The sequence below is a fragment of the Pelodiscus sinensis genome, chromosome 1 (genome assembly GCF_049634645.1).
Source record: "Pelodiscus sinensis isolate JC-2024 chromosome 1, ASM4963464v1, whole genome shotgun sequence".
NCBI classification, from domain to species: domain Eukaryota; kingdom Metazoa; phylum Chordata; order Testudines; family Trionychidae; genus Pelodiscus; species Pelodiscus sinensis.
The window spans coordinates 208790189-208813874 of NC_134711.1; the positions used below are offsets into that span (position 1 = coordinate 208790189).

Below are 23686 nucleotides of genomic sequence, written 5' to 3' on the forward strand. Positions count from 1 at the left end.
ATGGTGAGAGCACCATAAAAACACCCATGAGACATCTACTTTATATTTACATATATTTATATATGTAGCCTTTTGATCCTTTAGCAGAATGGATTGATTTTAATCACGATTTGAATGAGTATGCAGGAAACCTTGATTTAAATAATCTGGTTCTGCCCTTTAATTCTGCTCTGACCACTGCGTTGTACTGCCCATACCATGGTGTGTGACAATGGGAACTCCCTGGTCAAGGTCTCTCAGCGCACACCTATGATAGAGGAGGTTGAGCCTAAGTTTGGAGATGAAAGTCATGGCAGCACAGTTGGTGTACAAGCTGTTCTGCCATGAAGGCTATGAATTAGATAAGAACAGCAGATGCATTTAATCTCTACTCCTGTATCATCATTTGCATAGATGTCACTAGAGCTGTGAGGTTTCCCTGTGGATCTCAGGACAGTTGTAAGATAATCCTTTCCCCTTCTTCCACCGCAGCAATACTAGATCAAAAAATGAGGTTTCAAAGTGCTTCATTTACATCCCTTGTGCTAACAGAGGGATGTAGTCTAGACGTAGCCAAAGCTTCCACAATTTGCTGAACAATTAAAAAAATGAGGTTTACAGGGTCTTTCGATAAAGCGCCGTTTTCGAGAGAGCCGCGTCTAGACCATGGTTTCGATTTCGAAAGTGCGCTTTTTTGAAAGAGCACCATTATGTGATTATGCAAATGAAGCGTGGGATATTTAAATCATTTGCACTTTCGAAGTGCTTCATTTACATCCCTCTGTCGAAAGAGGGATGTAGTCTAGACACACCCTTTGAGAGGACCAGTTGAATTGGTTGGAAAGTATGCCAATATGGGGCGGAGGGAACTAGTCTGATTTGAATAGTGAGGACAGACAATTATTCTCCCTACAGCCCTCTTCCTCCTCCTGATTTTTGAAGGATGTCCACAATTAAGGCGTGGGAAAAGGGTTTGTTCTCATGAGGTGCTTGAGGGATATGGTATCTTGATACATGGTTTTGGTCACTTGTGCATTAGTATGAATCAGTTACTGACCTGGAGGCTGCCTGCCGTGATGTGGTTTGCCAGATTGGGCCCTTGCTATCTCATGATAAAAAAGCACAGGAGTAGGCACATGGGACTTGCTTTCCCTCAGGTTCAGCATTCTCCTTTCTGGCATTAGTAGTAACTGATGATAACATTGTAGCCATTTACTACTTAATTTACTGCACATATGTGTATCTCTTCTCAAGCTGATGCAAAAGCTTACTTGTAAGCAGACAAAATGCTGTATCAAATGTTTGGATTTTGTCTGTACACATTTAATTACATTTTTTTTAACTTTTCAGCAAAAGTAAAAATCAGTTTGAAAATGATTTTGATTTTAGCTATTTTTTCCCTCTCCTTCTTATTACAGATGTTGCAGTAGTGGACATGAGTGATGTTTCCAGACAGCCATCACTCTTCTACCACCTTGGAGTGCGTGAAAGCTTTGATATGGCCAATAATGTTATACTTTACCATGATACTGATGCTGATACTGCTCAGTCACTTAAGGTAAGGTCCTCACTTCAAAATCTACTTAAATGCAGATCTATCTTTTCATGATGTTGCAAACATAGAGCTTGATCCTGTGAAAACTTTATCCATATTGCCTAGTCTAGGAATGTAAAATGCTGTGGTTAACTGGTTAAATGTTAAGGTTAACCTAACATAAACAGGTGGGGGGGGGGGAGGTGGAGAGCCACTCCATACCCTACCAGTTAACTGGTTAACCATTAACATCCCTATTGCATATTCAAAAAAATGGGAGCTTTTGTGTTTCTAAAATGATAGGTAGGGAGGTTATAGGCCTAATAATTGTTTTTCTTCAAACCTCCAGACATGGAAACATATGTAATTCAAATTTTCTTTAGCTCAGTGACTGATAAGGTTTGTTACTCTCTCTTGACTATTCTAAGTACACTGTAAAAAGATGTTATGATCATTGTTTAATGATGACACATTTCATTTTATTTAGGACCCGTACATACTTTTATTATGAGTTAGTGTACTCTTCTCAATTATTATAGGTTTGTTGAGTGGGTGAAACTATATGCACGCACACATCATAAAATTCATCTGCAGTGCTGTGTGGTGAAGATAAGAAAGATGTCATCAAGAAAGCTTTTTATAAGCTTGTTCTTTAATTTTAAATGAGGAACATAAATATTTATTACACTTTAAGCACTCTGGCCAAGGATAGACTGTTCTGGACACAAATAATACTACCTGGGTATTTCTGTCTCTTTGAACAGTATAGAGGCAGACATCATCTTCTGTGCAGCAGATTCTATTCAGACTTCTTTTCCTTACCTCCACATCCTCTAGTCTTTGTCTTAAGACCAGAAGAGGCTACTAGATCATGTACTCTGTCCTTCTGTATGTCACAGGCAAGCAACTCCTCTCAGCACCCACACACTTAACCCAAAAATGGAAATGAGGCCAAACTAAATGAGATCCATAGAGGACTGGATTATTATGTGCCACAAGCAGAGAACTAGAGGGCCTAGTTTGCATTAGTGCATAGTAGGGAAATGATTACTTGAGAGATACTCAGATAATCTTGGCCAGTGACACACAGGGTAAGTCTACACTACCACCCTAGTTCGAACTAGGGTGGTTAATATAGTCATTCGAAGTTGCAAATGAAGCCCGGGATTTAAATATCCCGGGCTTCATTTGCATCTTGCCGGGTGCCGCCATTTTTAAATCCCCGTTAGTGCGGTAGGTAGTTTGAACTACGTACTCCGTGCCTCATGTAGCCGTGGGCACGGAGTCTGCACTAACGGAGATTTAAAAATGGCGGCACCCGGGAAGATGCAAATGAAGCCCCGGATATTTAAATCCCGGGCTTCATTTGCAACTTCGAATGACTACATTAACCACCCTAGTTCAAACTAGGGTGGTAGTGTAGACATACCCACAATGACGTGTTTCAGAACAAGGAGAAGACCTCAAATGACTGCGGCACACCTGTGAGTTGTCTGTAGAACGCCAGTGTTCCGCAGAACACAGTTTAAGAAACAAGGAGTTAGACCCTAAGCACATGAGCAAGAACCAATCAGCCAAATGCCTGAGAGAGAGAGAGAATGTTGGTGCCTCCTCAGGTCCCTGACCCACCCTCTGCAATGGCCCATCTCTAGCCTTTTGCTTCAGAAGAAAAGTTTTAAAAAAAACCAACCCAGAATACATTGGAGTATTGGAATGGGAGAGGGTTATAAACACATTCATGAATTTATCCAGCTTTCTCTGAATACTAATTAAGCTGTTGACCCTGACAACTCCTATTAGGAGACTGTCCAGAATCTTACCCATCTCATGGTTAGAAACATACTGGTAATTTCCAACTTGAATTTGTTCACGACCAATTGATATCTATTCTTGATTCAGCATTGTCTGTTAGCTTAAATGGCTCTTCGTTTTTCCTGATATTTATCTCCCCAATGTATCTTCCGAGGGCATTCAGAATTCCCCCTCAGGCTTCCAGTGTTTTCTGATAAGATAGGCCCTCCATTCTCCTGATCTTCCTAATAGCTCTTCTCTGCACTTGTTCCAGTTTAAACTCATCTTTCTTGAACTGTAGAATGTAACCTGTCACATCAGTCAGCTTCTGTAATAGACAGCTAGAGATTAGGGATGTAAAAGTGTAGCCAATTAACCGATAAACAAAAGCTTATAGGTTAATGCTGTAGACAACATGCATCCCCACACTTGCCAGTAAATTATTTAGCAGGCTGGCCAGCAGCCCGGCTCAGCCCTAGCTTGCGATGGGTCCGGGACCTACCTCCACTGCATCTCTGCATTTAAAGGGTATTAGGAGCTGGCAGGCAGGCAGTCCAGCTCAATTCTGGTTCACACTGGGTCCAGGAGCTCAGACCACCCCATAGAAAGGGACTGCTGCCACTCCATGCCACTGCCTCTTCTTCAGAGGCAGTAGCACATGGCAACAGGCAGCCGGTCCACAAGGGAAGCTAGTTTTTAAAGCTAGTTGGCTTCCCTCACCGACCAGCTCCCACCAGGCACCCCATGCTGCTGTCTCTGATACACTGGAAGCAGCGCAGAGTCTTCTTGGGAGTGAGGCTGCTGACCTCACCCTCAGGGACTATAGAATAGTCGATTAACTGATAAAAATTCATGAGGTTACTTGACTATTCAATTAACCGATATTTAACATCCCTACTGGAGATAGCTAATGTCACGACAATATTTTAAAAAGACTCCTGGAATTTATAGGCTGGTACAAGTTGGACCTCCCTGGTCCAGCATCCTCAGTACCTGACTGGTCCTGGACAAGGAAGTTTGCCAGACCAAGGGATGTCAGGCCTCCAGTCTCTTGGGTGGGTCCCAGACATGTTGGCTTTGCTACCCCACCAGCTCCACTGTCCCACCAGCTCTGCTGCCCTTCTGGCCCTGCCAGCAGGCGCCGCTCTCGGCTGTTGGCAGCCTCTACTGCTGGGGCTTTCTTGTCCAGTGGTTCTCTGGTCTAGTAACATTCGTGGTCCTATTGGATTCCTTCCTCAAGGCAATGCCCCTACTTGGCCTTTCTTCACTCCCTCCCCTTTCCCTCCATCACTCGCTCTCCCCCTCACTCACTCACTCTCACCAGGCAGGGGCAGGGAGTTGGGGTGCAGGCTCTGAGCTGAGGGTGGGACTGATGGGTTCAGAGTTTGGGAGTGGGACTCATGGCTGGGGCAGGAATTGTGAGGCGGTTTGGGGCATGGATTCTGGTAGGGAGCTTGAGTGCAGGAGGGGCTTACAGCTGTGAGTACAGGAGGGGTGAGGGCTCTGGGTGCAGGTTTTGGGGTGAGGATGGGGAGGAGCAGTTTGGAGTGAAGGAGGGGCTCAGGGCTAAGAAAGAGGGCTGAAGGCAGAGTACTGGGAGGGAGTTTTGGTTGTAGGAAGAGGTGCAACACTGGGGATAGGGTTTGGAGTGCAAGCTTAGGCCATGTGGTGCTTATCTTGGGTGGCTCCCAGAAGTGGCTGGTGTGTATGGCTCCCAGACTTAGGGGCATTGCCTTCGCCTGTCGGCACCGCCCCTGCAGGTCCATTTGCTGCGCTTCCCAGCCAGTATGAGCTATGTCGGCTCTTAGGGTGGGGACAGTGTGCAGAGACCCACTTACTGCCTCTGTGCCTAGAACCCAGACGGATATGCTGGCTGCTTCTGGGAGCCACGTGGAGCCAGGGCAGGTAGGGAACCTGCCAGCCCTGCCTAAAATCTCCTGAATGGCATTCAGTAACCAGTGGGAAATAGATGCCAACTCTGTGAGACTCCCAGCTGATCTGGGAGGTGTGGCATCCCTATCTGTAACTGACTAAAGGACAGGAAACAATGAGTAGGAATAAATGGTCAGTTTTCAGAATGGAGAAAGGTAAACAATGGTGTCACCCACTGACCTGTCTGGGCACAAGTGCTGTTCAACATATTCATAAATGATCTAGAAAAAGAGGTAAACAGAGAGGTGGCCAAATTTAGAGATGATACAAAATAACTTAAGATAGTATAGTCCAAAGCAGACTGCAAAGTTACAAAGGAATGTCACAAAACTGGGTTACTGCTCAACAAAATGACAGATGAAATTCAATGCTGATAAATGCAAAGTAACACACATTGCGAAACATAATCCCAAGTGTGTGTGTGTGTGTGTGTGTGTGTGTGTGTGTGTGTGTATATATATATATATATATATAAAATTATGCTGTCTAAATCAGTGGTCACCAACCAGTAGATCGGGATCTACCAGTAGATCTTGGAGCCTCTGACAGGTGATTCTGACTGGTTTGGGCAGGAAGCTATCAAGCGCTGGCACTTCAGTTACCCCACCACCCACTGTCATGCTGCTCCTGCCCTCTGCCTTGGAGCTGCTCCCCTGGGAGCCTCCTGCTTGCTGTGCAGAGTGTGAGAGGGAGAAGAAGTGGGTGCTTATGTCAGGGTGTCCTTCCACTCCCCACCTCTGTACCTCATCTCCACACAGGGAGAAGGGGATGGAGGGAGCTTGGCAATGCAAATCTCTCTCTCTCTCTCTCACACTGTGTGTGTGTCTGTCATTCTCACAAACAAACACTGTCCTTCACTCTCATCTCCCAACCCAACACATATGTGGGGAGTTGTTACTACTTTTACTGCTTGCAAAGCGGGTTATTTGTGGTTTTGACTGGTCGGTGCATTTCATAACTTTCATTTCTCTCTTATGCTTAAATTTAATTATTTGAGTAGTGAGCTCTAAAATGCCACACCTGTCATGGCTGGAGTAATTATCCTTATGGGAATTACTGTTCCTGGCAGTGGCTGGCATGTCCCTGCAGCCCCTGAGAGAGGCAGAGCAGGGGGGCTCCACAAGCTGTACTTGCCTGCAGACACCACTCCTGCAGCTCCCATTGATCAATAGCAGGGAACTGTGGCCAGCAGAAGCTGTGGGCTCAGTGCCTGTAAATGAGGGGCAGCTCATGGCACCATGCAGCCATTGCTGTACATGCCAGCTGATTTCAGGAGTAGTGCAGGGCCAGGGCAGGAGTAAGCTGCCTTAACCCCGCTGCTTTACCAGCCAGAAGCCGTCTCAGTTAAACAGTGCCCAACCAGAGTCTGTCTCCTGAACTTCTGTCCCAGCCTTGAGTTTCCTACTGCACCCAACCTCCTGCCCCAGAAGTTAGTCCCCCTGAACTCAAATTCCTTCCCAGAGCTTGCACCCTGAAACCCCTCCTGGACCCCAATCCTCTACCCTGGGCTATGCCCGGAGCCCCTCCCACACTCCAAACTCCTTGGCCCAGGACCAGAACCTGCTTCTCAACCCTCTACCCAGCCTGGTGAAAGTGAGTGATGATGGGGAAGAAGAGGGATGAAGTGAACAAGGTGAGGCCTCAGAGAAGGTGTGGAGCAGGGGCGGGGCCTCAGAGAAGAGGCAGGAAGGAAGCAAGGCACAGTTATCTGGGTTTGAGGTAGATCTTATATTGCACTTAAATTGAGAAAGCGATCTTGTGGTTAAAAAGGTTGGAGACCACTGGTCTAAATTATCACTTGAGAATGAGTTCTTGGGTCATTATGAATAGCTCTCTGAAATCATCTACTCTGTGTACAGAGGCAGTGGGAAAAAAAAGCTAATGTTGTTAGGAACCCTTAGGGAAAGATATATGAGACAGAAAATATCATGATGTCACTATTTAAAGCCATGGTACACCCACATCTTGAATCCTGCATGCAGTTCTGGTCATCCCATCTCAAAAAAGATCTATTAGAAATGAAAAAGGTACAGAGACAGGCAAAAAAGTGATTATGGGCATGGAACATCTTCCATATGAGGAGAGATTTAAAAGGCTTGGACTGTTCAATTTAAAAAAGAGATTTAGGGGATGTATGATAGAGTTTTCTAAAATCATGACCAGTGTGGAAAAAGTAAATAAGGAAATGTTATCTACCACTTTGCATAACACAAGAACCAGGGGTCATCTAATGAAATGAATAGGCAACAGATTTAAAAACAAAACATAAAGAAATATTTCTTCACATGACACGCTGTCAACCTGAAGAACTCATTGCTAGGGAATATTGTGAAGGACAAATAATTAACTGTGTTCAAAAAAGAAATAGGCCAGGTCTACACTACATACTTTTACTTTAGTATAACTATATCACTCACAAGTATGAAAAATCCACATCCCTGAACAATGTAGTTATTCCAGCTTTAATCCCTGATGTAGACAGAGCCAGCATAGCTATTGCCTTTTGTGGAAATGGAATTATTAAGCCAGTGTGAATGCTCTTTCCCTTTGAGTTTAGGGTGTCTTCACCAGAAGCTCTACAAGGGTGCGCCTACACTGCACTGTAGGTTGACAAAAAAATGTGCAATTTGAATTACACAAATTGTGTATCTTATTTTGATATTATTTCGAAATAGCTTATTTCAAAATTTGGTACTGTCTACACAGCACTTGTTTTGAAATAAATGGCTATTCCGAAATGTCCCTTACTCCTTGTGGAATATGGTTTACAGGGATGTCGGAATAGCAACCCCGTTATATTTCCAGATAACAGGTGCACTCAAAAGCTGTGGAATATTCAAGTATTCTGAAATAGCACTGCAGTGTAGATGTAGCTCAACAGTGCAGCTGCGCTGATGCATGTCTGTAGTGTAGACATGCCCTCAGATAAGTTTGTGGAGGATAGGTCCATCAAGGGCTATTAGCCAAGATGATCAGAGGTGCAACTCCATGATCTGAGGGTCCTAAGGCTTTGACTGACAGAAGAATTGGGCATTTATAAAGAGAGCCATCGTCTGTCTTCCACGTTCCCTCTGAATTATTTAGCATTGGTCACTATCAGAAGATAGGATCCTGGACTTAGATTGGGGTGAGCTAACTTGTTGGTCCAAGGGCCACGTCTAAGTAGGGAAACTGTTTGTTGGGCCATGAATATATGGCTGGGGCAGGCAGTGGGGGTGCGAGGTGCAGAAGAGGGCTCAGGGCAGAGGGTTGAGATGTGGGAGGAGCTTCTGGTAAGGGGGTTGTTTGCAGGAGAGCCTTCAGGGCTGGGGCTGGAAAGTGGGAAGGGGTGAGGAGTGCGGACTCCAGCCCGGCACTGCATACCTCAGGTGGCTCCCAGTTGGCAGTGCAGTGGGGCTGGAGTAGCTGGCATGTCCAGCAGTGGCTCCTGGAGGTGGGAGGGGGACAGCTGGCTCCGTGTGCTGTCCCTGCCTCCAGGCACTATCCCCACAGCTTCCATTGGCCATGGTTCCCTGGCTAATGAGAGTTGCTGGGATAGCGCCTGTCGATGACAACAACTCACAGAACCCTCTGCCCCCATCCTCCTGGTGCTGCAGGGATGTGCTGGCTGCTTCTGGAAGCAGCACGGGCCCCTGACAGGCAGGGAGCCTGCCTTATCCCCACTGTGCTACTGGAATGCCTAAAGGCTGGATTAAAAGCCCTGACCATACAGATGCAGTCCGCAGGCTGTACTTTGCCCACCCTGCCTTAGATGGACTTGGACTTGACCCACTGTAGCTGTTCTTATGGTAACCAGAATTGTTAACGGTATGCAGATGATGTTTTATCAATGCCTTGTATGATGGCATCAGTATTTCCATGCCTTGTTCTTCTCCTGTATTGATTACTGTATTCTCCTCTTCAGCTGCTCTGCTCTTCACTTCTTCTCACTCCAGTTCTGTCCAAAAAACCATTACTAAATTCTAATTATTATTGTGGCATTCTAACCATGGTGAGCACCTAAAATGAGGGTCTTACATTTTTGTTTCTTCTCAAATTCTGTGCCACTGTCTCCTTTTGTTCCCACTCAGACACAGAATTTTTTTTCAGTCCATTTTCATCTTTTTTCTTCACTCTCAACCTGTCTCTTATTCTCTTTCCTTTTGTCCACCAAGCATAATTTTTCTTTCCTTTCATTTTGGTTCCTCCTTGAAAACAGTTTCTTCTAAAAAGCCATTGTTGGTTCTCTCATGGCGACCTCCCGCATCCAAACTCTTACGCTATTTCTTGTCTATCTTAATTTGTACGTTAACTGAGGCAGGAAATATGACTTTGTCTATAAAACAGCATGCACAATGTTAGGCCTATTGAAAATAATAAATCCAGGCATATGTTTTAAACTTTTCCTTGATCTTTGTTTTCCAGGACATGGTGTCTCAGAAAAACACAGTAAGTATTAAATCTTAATATTTTTAACATAATGTGAGGATGCCACAAATGATTTAACTTCAAGTGACTAACATGAAAAATACCACTGGGTATTGCATAAGTGGGAATGCAAAGTCATGCAGTAGTTGCTATACAATAATCAAGAAGGCTGCTTTCTTTAGGTACAGTGTAAATTACAGAAAATCATGCTGACTTCTTTTCTAATATATGTTACTGGTGATAGTTTCAGAAAGTAGTTTCTTTGTGACTGCTGGGAAGATGTACACAATAGATTTCATTTGACTACATGACCCAAGAGGTCGGTGAAAAAGCTTGAGGCAGATTTTGATAATGATTATATATGGTAGATGGACAACCAAGACTGCTCATTTTAAAAGTTTTGGGTTTTTCTGTGTGTTTGGTTTTTAGCTGTGATGCTTTTTAAATTCCAGGAAACATATATAGAAAGATTCATGGTTCTTACAAAAAGAAATATGGTTCTTAAAACAAAATTGTTAGTATTACGTATTCTTACCAATTAAGACTAAACAGACCAGAAAACCTAGTCCAATTTAAAACACATTTGGATGTTTTAGTTCTGTACTATATGCATTATATATGTAAACTAATGTTAAAGGATGATTTAGCTCTTTCTGTGGTTATGTAGCTTATGACATTTTAGATCATATAAGTGGCCATTCTCAATTTAATACAGTATTGTCTAAAGTTGAGAACTAACTGTTACTTAGTAGAGATCCAAAACCTTGCTTTTTTAACACTTTTAGTTTTCATTCGCACATTCACCTAAGACTTTTATTCTATTTTGCATTACAGAGCAAGAATAAAGACACAAACATGTTAATTTTTCTTTGAAAACAAGCAGTTTTAAAACTTTTAAATCAGAGCTACGGGTTAAATTTGGTAGCTATAAAGCACAGCGTAGATTTAAAAAACTACTGTGGATACCAGTGCATATAGGGCTAGATTAAAGTAAGAATATGAGTAAGAGGTGTTATGCTCTCAACCCATTTACTTTACCTACCTGGTAAGGCCTCATTGTAGCTCCAGATGTAGAATGAAGTGAGCTCACTATTGTCTGTGAATATGCTCCCTGCAAACACAAAGGGTCAGGTGGAACCCTTGTTTCTGCTCTAGCTGGCCTGAGCAGCTGACTAGGTACTATAAGGAGACATAAATTGACCTTTTCAAGAGCTACACTATTTGTTGCATCCATACCCAGAGCAAGAGAGGAGCAGAGGAAGCATAGTGATTGAATCTCAGTTTCTCCTCCGAGCTGATCTTGATACGGTGCAATTATGTGCTGCCTCTTCATTGAGGACTGTAACTCCTGATATCTTTGACTGAAGTGTTTACTGACTGTTGTAGTAAAATGCCATCTCAGAGAATAACTAATTTTAAATACCAAGCATGTATTCTTGACTTTTTGAAAAGAAAAAAAAAAGAATTTGGCTTGCTTGAAATGTGATAGTAAATTATGCTTACATTTATTTTATTAATTTGTTATCTCTGATCAGTTTTATTTGAAATTACTGTTATAAAGTTGCTAAGTTAACAAACTAATTACACTAGTAGATCGAAGTTGTATAACTAAACTGAAATTACTGTTTCTCTACATAAACAAGAGTCTGTTTTCTCCCCTCCAGAAGTAACTGCATTCTGTAGACAAGATTGCAAGTTATTGCTGTTACAGTATTCTATCAATGATTCATTTGAAGCTTCTGATAAAGAGGGTTACTTCACTCTTTGAATAATTACAGTATCAGTGTACATGTAAATATAAATCAGATGAAGTGAACTGCTAATTAGCCCTTTAGGTTTAAATGGTGAATATTTTGCTACTGTGACATGTGTTTGTTTCTTGTTTAATTGTTCTCCATTGGGGAAATCCTTGCTTTAGTGTACAGCACTGACTGTGCCTTCTGTTAAGCAGTGGAGATCAGTAGGGGAAAGACTATTTCCCATCTCTGCCTTGAGCTATGTAGAATTCACAGAGTTGCTATTGCAGTTTTCAGGAAGTAGTGTTGCCTGCAACCCCTTTGTGCTTTGCTGGGAGAAGAATTGAAACCATTCCTAGCTACATTATCCCTCTCATTCTGGCAGTGCAAACGCAGATCCTCATGTATTGTATGCTAAGTACAGACCTACTGCAGAAATATTAGGGTTGCCAGATGGTTGAAACAAAAATACAGACCCTCCCCCCCCCCAAAAAAAAACCCAGGAAAAAATTCTGTTGAAAGTAAAAAAAGGGGGGGGGGAGACCAGAGTTGTTGAGCAAGGACTTATTAAGCCAAAAAAGAAATTAAATTAAAACAGCATGTCCCCTTAAGAGTGAGTGAAGGGATAGGAACAGGGGAGAGATTGGGCACTAAGACCCAGGGGAAAAGATTGCTTCCCCTAGGTCTTTTGGCTGGCAGCCATTTTGTGCTGCAGCCTTGGGGAACCAGGTAAGCATGGGGGCTGGGGTCGGGGCTAGGGATGTTGGGAGCCAGGGGGGAGGCCAGGTGCTGAGTCTTTGTAGGGTTGCCAGGTGCCTGGCATTTTCGCCTCCTGGCCGGGGAAAAATTCAGAAAATACCAGACATTTTAGGTGTCCAGTATTCTCTGAATTTTTTTACTGAACAGGATCCGAAAATACCGGACTGTCTGGGTGAATACTGGACACCTGGCAACCCTAGCAGCAGAGCCTGCTCTGCAAAGCAGCCGCCTGCTACCCAAAGCAGAGAGGCAGACCCCAGGGCAACACAATGGCAGGGTGGGGGAGAGGGGAGGCGACCCTGGGTAGGAAGGTGACTCCCCCATAGCCAAGTCTTTGGGTGTCCCAGTGGAAGGAAGCAGGAATTCCACCCTAGTCAGTTTGGCTGAGAGCCCATGGAAAGCGCCTAAACAACCACAAAGCACCTGAGGGCTTCTGTCCTGGACTACAGCTCCACACCCTGCTTGAACAGCGCTCAGGGACAGGACTTCTCCTTCTCCTCCCCAAGGCGTCACTCCTAGGCCAGAAGCAACCAGCTGAAGGCTCCCAGCCCCCGATCACGCCTCGCCTCCCAGCTACTCTCCCCGCCCCTGCCAGGCTTCTGATGCCACCAGAGGATCGGGGCCACGATTGCTGCTGGGAGCCTCAGGTTGCGTTAGAAGCCTGGTGGGGGCGAGGGGAGTGGCTGGGAGTCCCAGCCAATCCTCCCTCCCACATCAGGCTTCCATCTGGTGCCCAGCTGGAAAAATCAGAGAATACTGGACACTGCACGTGTTTGGAATTGTCTGTTTTTGTTTTGGTTTTGGTTTTTTTTACCTGGCAGAGGGAGCAAATAGCAGACTGTCAGGTAGGATACCGGACACCTGGTAACCCTAGACACACTTGCCATTACATCACAGTCTACATTGCATCTTATTTAGAAAATACCGGACATTTATATTTTCTCAATTTGTTTCCCAAACAGAAAGCTCTAATACTGGGACTGTCTGGTTCAAAACCGGACACCTGGCAACCTTATGCAGAATCTTTTCCCTTACGGCACTAGTAGGCCACCCATGTCCTGTGGGCTTTTGTGGGCCCATTGGGGTTATACATGCGGCCCGCGTAACACTCTTCTGCCTCTTCCCTCCATGCAGGCTGAGAGCCCTGAGCTTACCTGCTCCTCCCCTTCCCTCTCAAAACTTCTGGAATGCAGTGAATGAGCTGATTCATGGTACTCCAGAAATACTGGAATGGAGGGGGATGTGCAGGGATGGTACATACTTGGGGGGAGAAGGCAGGGAAGGAGCCAGGTGGGGATTTGAGGGGAGGGGAGGGGTGAAGTGGGGGCATGGCCTGCAGTTGGGGAGGGAGGGCTGAGCAGCTCCTGGCAAAACAAGAAGCCGCACACATTTAAACCAAGAGCATGTATGAGATGCATGATGATTGCCCACCACACACAGAGCTATCTGCTTCCTCTACTACTTTTATGTTACTTTTGCCAGCAATTTAATTTGCCCCAGTAGTGGATCACTTTGTGTTGGACAGGCATGATACAGAAGGAGAATCAAGTGCAATGTAATGAATCTTATTCTTGGGGTCATAGCTAGTGCCCATGACCAATTGCAGTCTAGTGTCCCACTGAGATGGATGGCCACCCTTGTGGCCCATTCACTAGCCTTGGTTGCCCAATGTTGCCATAAGGACTTAATATTTTAGTGTTGTCTTTTATTCTGGAAATCTCAAATCCCATAAAAAGGGAGAAGAAAATCACAGTGCGAGAGCAGTAATTGAAATGCATAAAAATGCAGAGTAGATAGATGTCAAATGTTTTCCTTGTAGTGATTGTTTCTTAATCTTAAATAAATAAGTAAACCTGAGGAAATGATTACTGTTTTCCCGTTAAGGAAAATGTAAATCATTATACCAAACTCTGCTTTGGGGAATGAAGGAGTATATAGAGAAAGTTTAATAGAAATTGAGAACACTATATTGCAAACAGTTAAGCAGTTCATTTGGTATTTGGCCTGTATCTGTAGCTGAAACATGAAAACCACAGAGCAGCTCTGTAAGGCTGAGTAATAAGATTGCAACATAGATTTAACAACCTATTATATAAAAATATAAGGGTGGGAAAACTGCAAATATAGTTTCCAACATCCATAATGAAATATTTTGAGATAAGATTGGAATAAGAGTTTGTTCTATTTGACTTCCCCAAAGCAAGCAATTAAAATTCTGCATTGCTAATTTACTGCCCCACTGAGATGTTTAAAGCATGCAGTATGCAATTCGGAGCTCAGTTCCCAAGACTGAATTGAGCTCGCATGTTATTAAAGGTCAAAATTCTCCATATCCCTTCCATTAGGTATTTCTTCTTGTGTGGAACTGATTGTAGCCTTAAGGGCAGTCCGCTGCTTATTTCAGTCAGAGATAGGGTAGGCATAGTTCTACTGTTTCTGTCAAATCAGTTATCTAGCAAATAAATCACAAATATACAGCTTTGTAGAATCTTTTTTTTTTTTTTTTTTTGCTGTTACTGTCACCGGTTCCAGCTTGGGGGGCTGGCGTCAGGCTCCCGGGGGGCGGGGTCGTACCCCCCCCAGAAGTCCCTTCCTACCCCAAGTCCGATCCCACCGGCTCTTGTCCTCCCGCGTCCCGTGGGGTAAGTCCTCCAGGCGGCCGTGCCTTGCCTCTGGCTTGCCGTCCACCCTGATCTCAGCGGCCGCTGGCTCTGGCCTCCGTCCCAGCCACGGCTCATCCGTCCCTGCCGGCCTCTTACCCCGTTCCTGGCCTCTGGCCCCGCTCGAGTCGTCTCGTGGCCTCGGTGCCGCCAACTCCTGCAGGGGGAAGGGGAACTGCCCACCGGCTGACCGCCCCGGCCTGTGCTCCCGGTCTCCTGTTCCTCTCCCCCGCCCCCCCCCCCCCCCGGCCTCCGTAGGCCGCTTTTTAAACTCCCCGCCCAACAGGGATTGCCGGCTTCCGCCCAGCCGGCCTCACTCCCCCGGCTCCGGGGTCCTCCTACCCGCCGGGTTGCCTGCCACCCTCCACCACCTCTGCGCAGCGGCAGACGGCGTTTCCCAACCCCGGCCGCGGGAGGGGGTTTCCCGGCTCTTGTCCCCCCCTCCCGGGGGGCTGGCTGCCCTTCCCTGTGCCGGGGTCGAGTGCGGGGTTGGAGTCCCCGTCACACACCTCCACCCCGGTCTCCTGTACCTCCCTGGCTTCTGGACACCTAGACAGAAAATCCACGTTCACGTGATCTCGCCCCGTCCGGTGTACCACCCTGAAGGTAAACTGCTGCAGGAATAAGTACCACCTCATTACGCGGGGGTTAGCCTCCCACATGTTGTGCATCCACGTCAGTGGTGCGTGGTCCGTGACTAACACGAAGGGGCCTCCCAGAAGGTAGTATCTTAGGGTATGTCTACACTACAGCACTAATTCGAACTAACTTAGTTCGAATTTGTTAATTCGAACTAAGCTAATTCGAATTACCGCATCTACACTTAAAAACTAGTTTGAATTAGCGTTTTGCTAATTCGAACTAGCATGTCCACACTGAATGGACCCTGAACCGAGGTTAAGGATGGCCGGAAGCAGTGCCGGCAGGGCATCAGATTAGGACTTAGAGCGTGGAGCTGCTGTCTCAGGCTAGCCGAGGGCTGTGCTTAAAGGGACCCGACCCCCACCCCGGACAGACAGTTCTCAGGGGTGCCCCGCTTGCAAAGCAGTCCTGGCTTGGAGTACCCTGAGTGCCCACACTGGGCACATCACAGCACTCGGCCATCAGACCGGCTGCACTTGCCGCAGGCTGCCATCCGGGGGGGGGGGGTCAATCAAGGGGCTTCAGGAGAGCTTCCACCCCCCGAAGCCCGCAGAGCCAGCCCAGTCCTCCCCATCGGGGGCTCGTACCCCATTCCTCCCTCACCTCCTTCCACTTACCCCTCCCTAGCCCCCCTTCCTGATGTACAAAATAAAGGACACGTGTGTTCAAAAATAGAAACTCTCTTTATTGAACAAAACTCGGGGACACTGGGAAAAGGAGGTGGGAGAGGGGAAGAGAGAGGGTGGGAGAGGGGAGGGCAACTAAAATGATCAGGGGTTTGGAACAGGTCCCATATGAAGAGAGGCTAAAGAGACTGGGACTTCTCAGCTTAGAAAAGAGGAGACTGAGGGGGGATATGATAGAGGTCTATAAAAGCATGAGTGGTGTGGAGAGGGTGCATAAAGACAAGTTCTTCATTAGTTCCCATAATATAAGGACTAAAGGACACCAAATGAAATGAATGGGTAGCAGGCTTCAAACTAATAACAGAAAGTTGTTCTTCACAAAGCAAAGAGTCAACCTGTGGAACTCCTTGCTGCAGGAGGCTGTGAAGGCTAGAACTAGAACAGAGTTTAAAGAGAAGTTAGATCAAGTCATGGAGGTTGGGTCCATGGAGTGGTATTAGCCAGGGGGTAGAAATGGTGTCCCTGGCCTCTGTTTGTGGAAGGCTGGAGATGGATGGCATGAGACAAATGGCTTGGTCATTGTCTTCGGTCCATCCCCTCCGGGATAGCTGGTGTTGGCCGCTGTCAGCAGACAGGCTACTGGGCTAGATGGACCTTTGGTCTGACCCAGTACAGCCGTTCTAAGCTCGGGGCTCAGGGTCGGGGGTCTCACTGGACCACCTTGATTTTCATGCAAACCTGCTCCTGGGTGGCCAGGCTGGAAGCTATCCTGCCCTAGACGGCCACTTTCCTGTGTCTAGTGCGGAGGTTGTGGATGAGGTCCACGATGTCTGCACTAGACCTCTTTGCCGACCTGGGCAGGCTCCCCGGAGCTGCCAGCCTGGTCCCGGGAAGAGGCGGAGGGCTGGGTGGCAGCGGGTGGCTGGCTTGTGCCGTGCCAGATGCAGGGTCTGCTGGCTGGGTGCTGGCAGGCTTGCACCTGGCACGGGCACCGTAGCCAGCCCTTGCCCCTTTAAGGGCTCCGGGGCCGGGAGGGGGACAGAAGAGTTTCCCTGGTGGTGCCCAGAGTGGCCACCAGGGAAAGCTGGGGAGGGCTAGCCTCCAACAAGTTCAAATTAAGTGGCTACACAGCCCTTAATTCAAACTACTTAATTCGAACTAGGCGTTAGTCCTCGTAGAATGACGTTTACCTAGTTCGAATTAAGCGCTCCGCTAGTTCGTATTAAGTTCGAACTAGCGGTTTGCCTGTGTAGCGCCTATCAAAGTTAATTCGAACTAACGTCTGTTAGTTCGATTTAACTTTGTAGTGTAGACATACCCTTAGTGTTTCCACTGCCCATCTAATAGCCAATGTCTCTTTCTCAATTGTAGAGTAATGTTGCTCTCGCAATAGCAGTTTGCGGCTCAAATATAGAATAGGCAGCTCCCCTGCTGGGTGTTTCTGCGCTAGCACTGCCCCGATACCGACGTCAGACGCATCCGTCTGCACTATGAAGGGTTTGTTGAAATCCAGCTGGGCCAACAGCGGGGCGGAGGTTAGACGTTGCTTTAATTGGCGGAAGGCTTGCTCGCACTGGGCCGTCCACCGCACCTGCTGGGGGCTGCCTTTCGTTGTCAGGTCCGTCAGCGGTGCCGCTAGTGTTTCAAACTGCGGAATAAATCGTCGATAATATCCGGCGAGGCCCAAAAACTGCCTCACCTGCCTCTTTGTAGTGGGGGCCTTGTAGTCCCGCACCGCCTTTACTTTGGCCACCTGCGGCTGTAGGCGTCCCCGCCCCACAACGTAGCCCAAATACGCCACTTTTGTTTGGCCGAATGCACATTTTTCCGGGTTGGCCGTCAGTCGTGCTTCCTCGAGGGCCCGCAGTATCGCTCTGACCTGGGTCAGGTGGTCTTCCCAGGACGTGCAAAAAATGACGATGTCGTCAATGTATGCGACAGCGTACTCCTGGTGGTCCCGCAGCAGCTTGTCCATGGCCCTCTGGAAGGTGGCTGCCGCCCTGTTGAGGCCGAATGGCATCATTGTGAACTGGTATAAGCTGAAGGGAGTGGCAAAGGCAGTTTTTTCTTGCGATGCAGGTGTTAAGGGGATTTGCCAATACCCCTTCGTGAGGTCGATCGTTGATAGGTATTGGGCCTGCCCCAGTCTTCCCAACAGCTCCTCCACCCAGAGCATCGGGTACGTGTCAAATCGTGACAACGCGTTGACCCTCCGGAAGTCGATGCAGAACCTCAGGGTTCCGTCGTTTGGGGACGAGGACGATGGGGCTCCTCCACCCGCTCCTGGATTCTCGGATCACCCCTATCTGCAGCATCTTGTGTATCTCCTCTTTTACCGTGCCCCACATCTTCCGTGTCAAGGGCCGGAGGGGTTCCCGCACCTTCTGTCCCGGTGTGGTGCATATGTGGTGCTGGCCCAGTGTCGTCCTGCCCGGTCGTGTTGATAGTACCGATGCAAACTCCCGCAGCATGGCTTCCATTTCCCGTTTTTGCACCGCCATTAGTTCCGCCCCTAGGGTGGCCTTCCCTGGCATCTCCTCTAGGTCACCCCCCCAGGGTCCTAATTCGGGCTCAGCCGGGCGGGTTGTGGCCATCAGCCCCTCACGGGCCTTCCATTTCTTCAATACATTTATATGGTAAATCTGTGTACCCTTCCTGTGCTCTGGCATTCGGATCTCATAATCGACAGGACCTACTTGCCGCACGACCTCGTAGGGGCCTTGCCACTTGGCCAGTAGCTTCAACTCAGCGGAAGGTAACAACAGTAGTACTCGGTCTCCGGGTGTGAAGGTCCTTACCCGTGCGCCCTGGTTGTAGTAGTGTGCTTGCTTGGCTTGGGCCTTTACCAGGTTCTCTCTCGCCACCTCCCCCACCACCTTCAGTTTTTCCCGTAGTTCTAAGATGTAGGGGACAGTACCTTTTACCTGTGAGCTCTTCTCCTCCCACTCCTCCTTGATCAGGTCGAGTAGGCCTCTCAGCTGTCTCCCATAGAGCAGTTTGAACGGCGAGAACCCTGTGGACGCCTGTGGTACCTCTCTTATGGCGAATAGGAGGGCCAGCAGGAATTGGTCCCAGTCCCGTGGGTCTACCTCCACAAATTTCCGCAACATCGTTTTCAGTGTTCTGTTGAAACGGTCCACCAGCCCATCCGTTTGTGGGTGGTACATGGAGGTACGGAGCCTCTTGACCTTTAGTAGCCGACATAACTCCATCATGACTCGCTCCATCAAGTTGGTTCCTTGGTCGGTTAGTATCTCATGCGGTAGGCCTACCCTAGAAAACATTTTGACCAGCTCTGCGGCTATCACCGGGGCCTTAGTGGTCCGGAGTGGGACCGCCTCTGGGTACCGCGTCGTGTAGTCTGTTACGACCAGGATATGTTGGTTGCCCTTGCGGGACCTGTCCAGGGGCCCACTAGTTCGAGGGCTGTTCTTCGAAAAGGGGTGTCCACCACCGGTAAGGGTACCATGGGAGCTCGGGGAACGTTCCTCCCGGCCACCCGCTGGCACTCGGGGCAGGATTCGCAGAAGTCCTTAACCGCTTTGTGCACCCCGGGCCAATAGAAGCGTGGCAGTATCCTTTGCAGCGTCTTTTCTGCCGCCAAATGTCCTGCCCAGGGGTTTGCATGCGCGGCCTCCAACACCCTCCACTGATAACGGGTCGGCACCAGGAGCTGCCACACCTCCCCCTCTTGTCCCGGCCTCGAGGTGACCCTATATAACCGATCGGCTATTACCTCGAACCGAGGCCCCTGTTTCCCTTGCGTCCAGGGGTCGTCGCCCGTCGAGGTATGTTCCCATGCGTGCTTCAGGGAGTCGTCCTCCCACTGCTCTCGCACAAAGTCCAGGCCGGCTTCTGCACGTTGTTCTGCTGGAGTTTCATTCGGGGCGTCCCCCATCTGGGCCTCCCGGGGGGGCCCTTTCTGTCCTCCGTGGCGGTGCCCCGCCTTCCTCCCTGGCCGTTCGCCTTTTCCCCCACTCCTCAATTAGTCTTTGAAAACCTGGCCAATCCCAGCCTAGGATTACGGGGTATGCTAGGTGCGGGGCCAGCGCGACTCGGCATCGCTTTGTCCGGGGGCCCTTCCGTATAAGCAGCCACCGGGTCGGATACCACTTGACATCCCCATGGATGCACTGCATCTCTACAGCGGGGGCTTCAGGCTCCCGCTGTGGCACCAAGTCGCTCCGGACTACATTCCAGTTACATCCGGAGTCTACTAGTGCCCACACGTTTTTACCCTCTAGTCCTACCTGCACTGTGATTTGTCGTCGTCCCGTCGTCTCGCCCGCCGCGAGGCGGTTAAGGCTCTGCCATACAAACAGTCCATAGAAGGGCACTCTCGTCGGTAATGGCCCACCTGCCCGCACTCGAAACATGCCCCTCGTTTTCCGGGCTTCAGCGTCCCCGGCGGTCCCCCCTCCTGTTCCCAGGAGGGACTCCTCTTTGGAGCTTCAGGGGCCCTCATCCGGGGGTCCTCTCCCCACCCTTTCCACAGGATGGGTGGCGCGCCGCCAGTGCCTCGGGCTCTGGTCGGCCGGACCCTGCCGCGGTCCTGTCTTGTACCGGTGCCGGCCACGATATCACCGGTTCCGTCTTCTTCCCCTGCTGCCGCCATATAGTTCTCCAGGATCGACGTGGCTTCACCCAGGGTCATGGGTTGGTGTCGTCGCACCCACAGGCGGCCCTTCGATGGTATGATCTGCAAAAACTGGTCCAGCACGATCATCTCCACTACCTGGGTGGCCGATCTTTTCTCTGGCTCTAGCCAACGGTTGGCTGCCTCCCTAAGCCTCTGCACTACTGCCTGCGGGCCCTCCCCGGGGCGATACTTCTCCTCCCGGAACCTCTGCCGGTATGTTCCCGTGGTGATGCCCGCCTGGTCTAAGATGGCCTTTTTCACTTTCTGACAGTGCAGGGCATCTCGGGCGGGCAGGCCCCTATAGGCGCCTTGCGCGGGGCCGGTAAGATAGGGGGCTAGTAGTGTCGCCCAGCTTTCCTTTGGCCATCGGGCCGCAGTGGCGACCTGTTCAAAAGTCACAAGGAAAGCCTCCGGGTCATCGCTTGGCGTCATCTTGACCAGGCGTAGGGGCAGGGCCAAGGCCGGGCCTCCCCCCTCCCCGGGCGTCCCGAAAGGGTTCTGGACTCCCCGAGCCCCCTGCTGCAGCCATTGGTCTAGCTGCCTTTGCTGCTGCTCTAATAAGTCCTTCACTACCTTCTGCTGCTCCCTCTATTGCTCCGCCAACCTCGGGGTAGGAGCTGCGTTTGCTGTTGCCGCTGACTCTCCGCCAGCCCCTCCAGCAGCTTCCCTGTATCCATACTCTCCCCCCGGAGTCAGGCCTCCCCCGTCCACCCTGAGGTCCTATTTTTTTGGGGGGGGTGCCCTCCACCCCCTAAGGGCTCATGCCCATGTTCTCCACCAGTGTCACCCGTTCCAGCTCAGGGGGCTGGCGTCAGGCTCCCGGGGCGGGGTCGTACCCCCCCCAGAAGTCCCTTTCTACCCCGAGTCCGAGCCCACCGGCTCTTGTCCTCCTGCGTCCTGCGAGGAAAGTCCTCCAGGCGGCCGTGCCTTGCCTCTGGCTTGCCGTCCACTCCGATCTCAGCGGCCGCTGGCTTTGGCCTCCGTCCCAGTCACGGCTCGTCTGTCCCTGCCGGCCTCTCGCCCCGTTCCTGGCCTCCGGCCCCGCTCGGGTCGTCTCGTGGCCTCGGTGCCGCCAACTCCTGCAGGGGGAAGGGGAACTGCCCGCCGGCCGACCGCCCTGGCCCGTGCTCCCGGTCTCCTGTCCACCCCCCCCCCCCATGCCTCCTTAGGCCGCTTTTTAAACTCCCCGCCCAACGGGGATTGTCGGCTTCCGCCCGGCCAGCCTCACTCCCCTGGCTCCGGGGTCCTCCTGCCCGCCGGGTTGCCTGCCGCCCTCCGCCACCTCTGCGCCGCGGCGGACGGTGTTTCCCAACCCCGGCCGCGGGAGGGGGTTTCCCAGCTCTTGCCCCCCCCTCCCAGGGGGCTGGCTGCCTTTTCCTGTGCCAGGGTCGAGTGCGGGGTTGGATTCCCCGTCACAGTTACCATGAAGCAGTGATGATTTGTGAGCTGACTTGCAGTTCTATTCTTGGACTTGCAGGATGTATGTATGGGGGTAGTGTATTTATCCTTAGAGGGCAAGGATGAACTTGCCTGTTTTATTAGGTTTCCTACTTTCTCTTTTTCAAATCAAGACGGGATGGTTGCAGGAGTGTAACTTCAGAAAATCAGAAGCAGAGCTGGTCAAAAGCGTGACTTTCCACAATTATTTTGTAACATTTGTCAAAGTAAGGACAAATAAGATCACAAGAAAAAACAAGATGTAGGAAGAAGTGGAATTAATTAAGTTTTTTAAAAGATTGCTAGAATCAAAGGGCAGTATAGATATATTTAGGAATGAATAGGTTAAAAATCATCTGTCATTAATGGTCTAGTTATTTCTTAGTCCTTCCTTTATTGTAGCGGACTGCACTATATAATCTCTTGAGGTCCCTTCCAGACTCCAGTCTATGATTCTATGAGTCTATGATAGTGGGACGCATTTGGTTTATTTGAATATGGGCAGTGAGGGATGGTCCATTAAGTACAGCTCACATGGGAAAGTAATCACAAAATTATAAAAATATTGGGCTAGAAGGGATCTCAAGAGGTAATCAAATCAAGCGCTCTGCTAAGGCAGGACCAAATAAGCCTAGACAATCCCAATAGGCATTTGTCTAATCTTTTATCAAAAATCTCCAGTGATAGGGATTCCACAATCTCCTTTGGAAGTCTGTTTAATTGCCTTTTATAATTAGAAAGTTTTCTTAATATCTAATCTCAGGTTCGTAGCAAGGGTTGCTCACCCCGGGCGCATCATCAACAGGGGCACAAAGACACGATAAGTACAAATAATAAGATGTAAAGAATAAAATTAAAGAGCGTGACGCATGCTAACCTAAGGAGCAGGGGGCGCAAAATTAATAGTTTGCCAAGGCACAAAAATATCTGGTTACTGTGCCATCTAATCTAAATCTCTCTTCCTGCAGATTAAGCTCATTATTTCGTGCTCTACCGTTAGCAGCCATGGAGCAGTTGATCATTGGCCTCTTTATAACAGCTTATAACGTATTGGGTCCCAGATCAGTTTTCTTTTCTCAAAACTAAACATGCACAGATTTTTTTTAACATTTCCTCATAGATAGGTAAAGGGTTTTTTAAAGCCTTCTATAATTTTTGTTGCTGTCCTCTGGACTCTCTCCAGTTTGTCCACCTCTTTTGTCTTGCAAGCTTTTCAACTTGGTATCACCCACACTTTTTATAAGCATTTTCTCTGTTACTCCACTATTCAAGTCATGAATTAAAATATTAAATTCTATACCCAGGACTGACCCATGCAAGACCATAATAGACACACCCTTTCAGTTGGATACTGAACAACTGATAACTATTCTGAGTATAGTCTTTCTAATATATGTCCTTAAATTGGTGGTTTTCTAATGATCCAGAATTAACAATCTGTTATACTCTTGTTTTGGTGAAGGTGTTTAAAGAAAAATAGTACAAAGATTTAAAAAAAAAAATCTATAAATCAAGCTGGTTATGTTACTAAATATCTGTGAGCC

At 48.4% G+C, this 23686-nt stretch overlaps 1 protein-coding gene across 3 annotated transcripts in view; it reads left to right on the forward strand.

Moving 5' to 3' along the window:
* MAP3K15 (mitogen-activated protein kinase kinase kinase 15) overlaps positions 1–23686 on the forward strand; it is a 158495-nt gene that overhangs the window by 28831 nt on the left and 105978 nt on the right. For all 3 annotated transcript variants that reach the window (XM_075913494.1, XM_075913486.1, XM_075913503.1), the window contains exons 2-3: positions 1398–1537; positions 9641–9664. In XM_075913494.1, coding sequence (XP_075769609.1) covers positions 1398–1537; positions 9641–9664 — 164 coding nt within the window. The remainder of the gene's footprint in view (positions 1–1397; positions 1538–9640; positions 9665–23686) is intronic.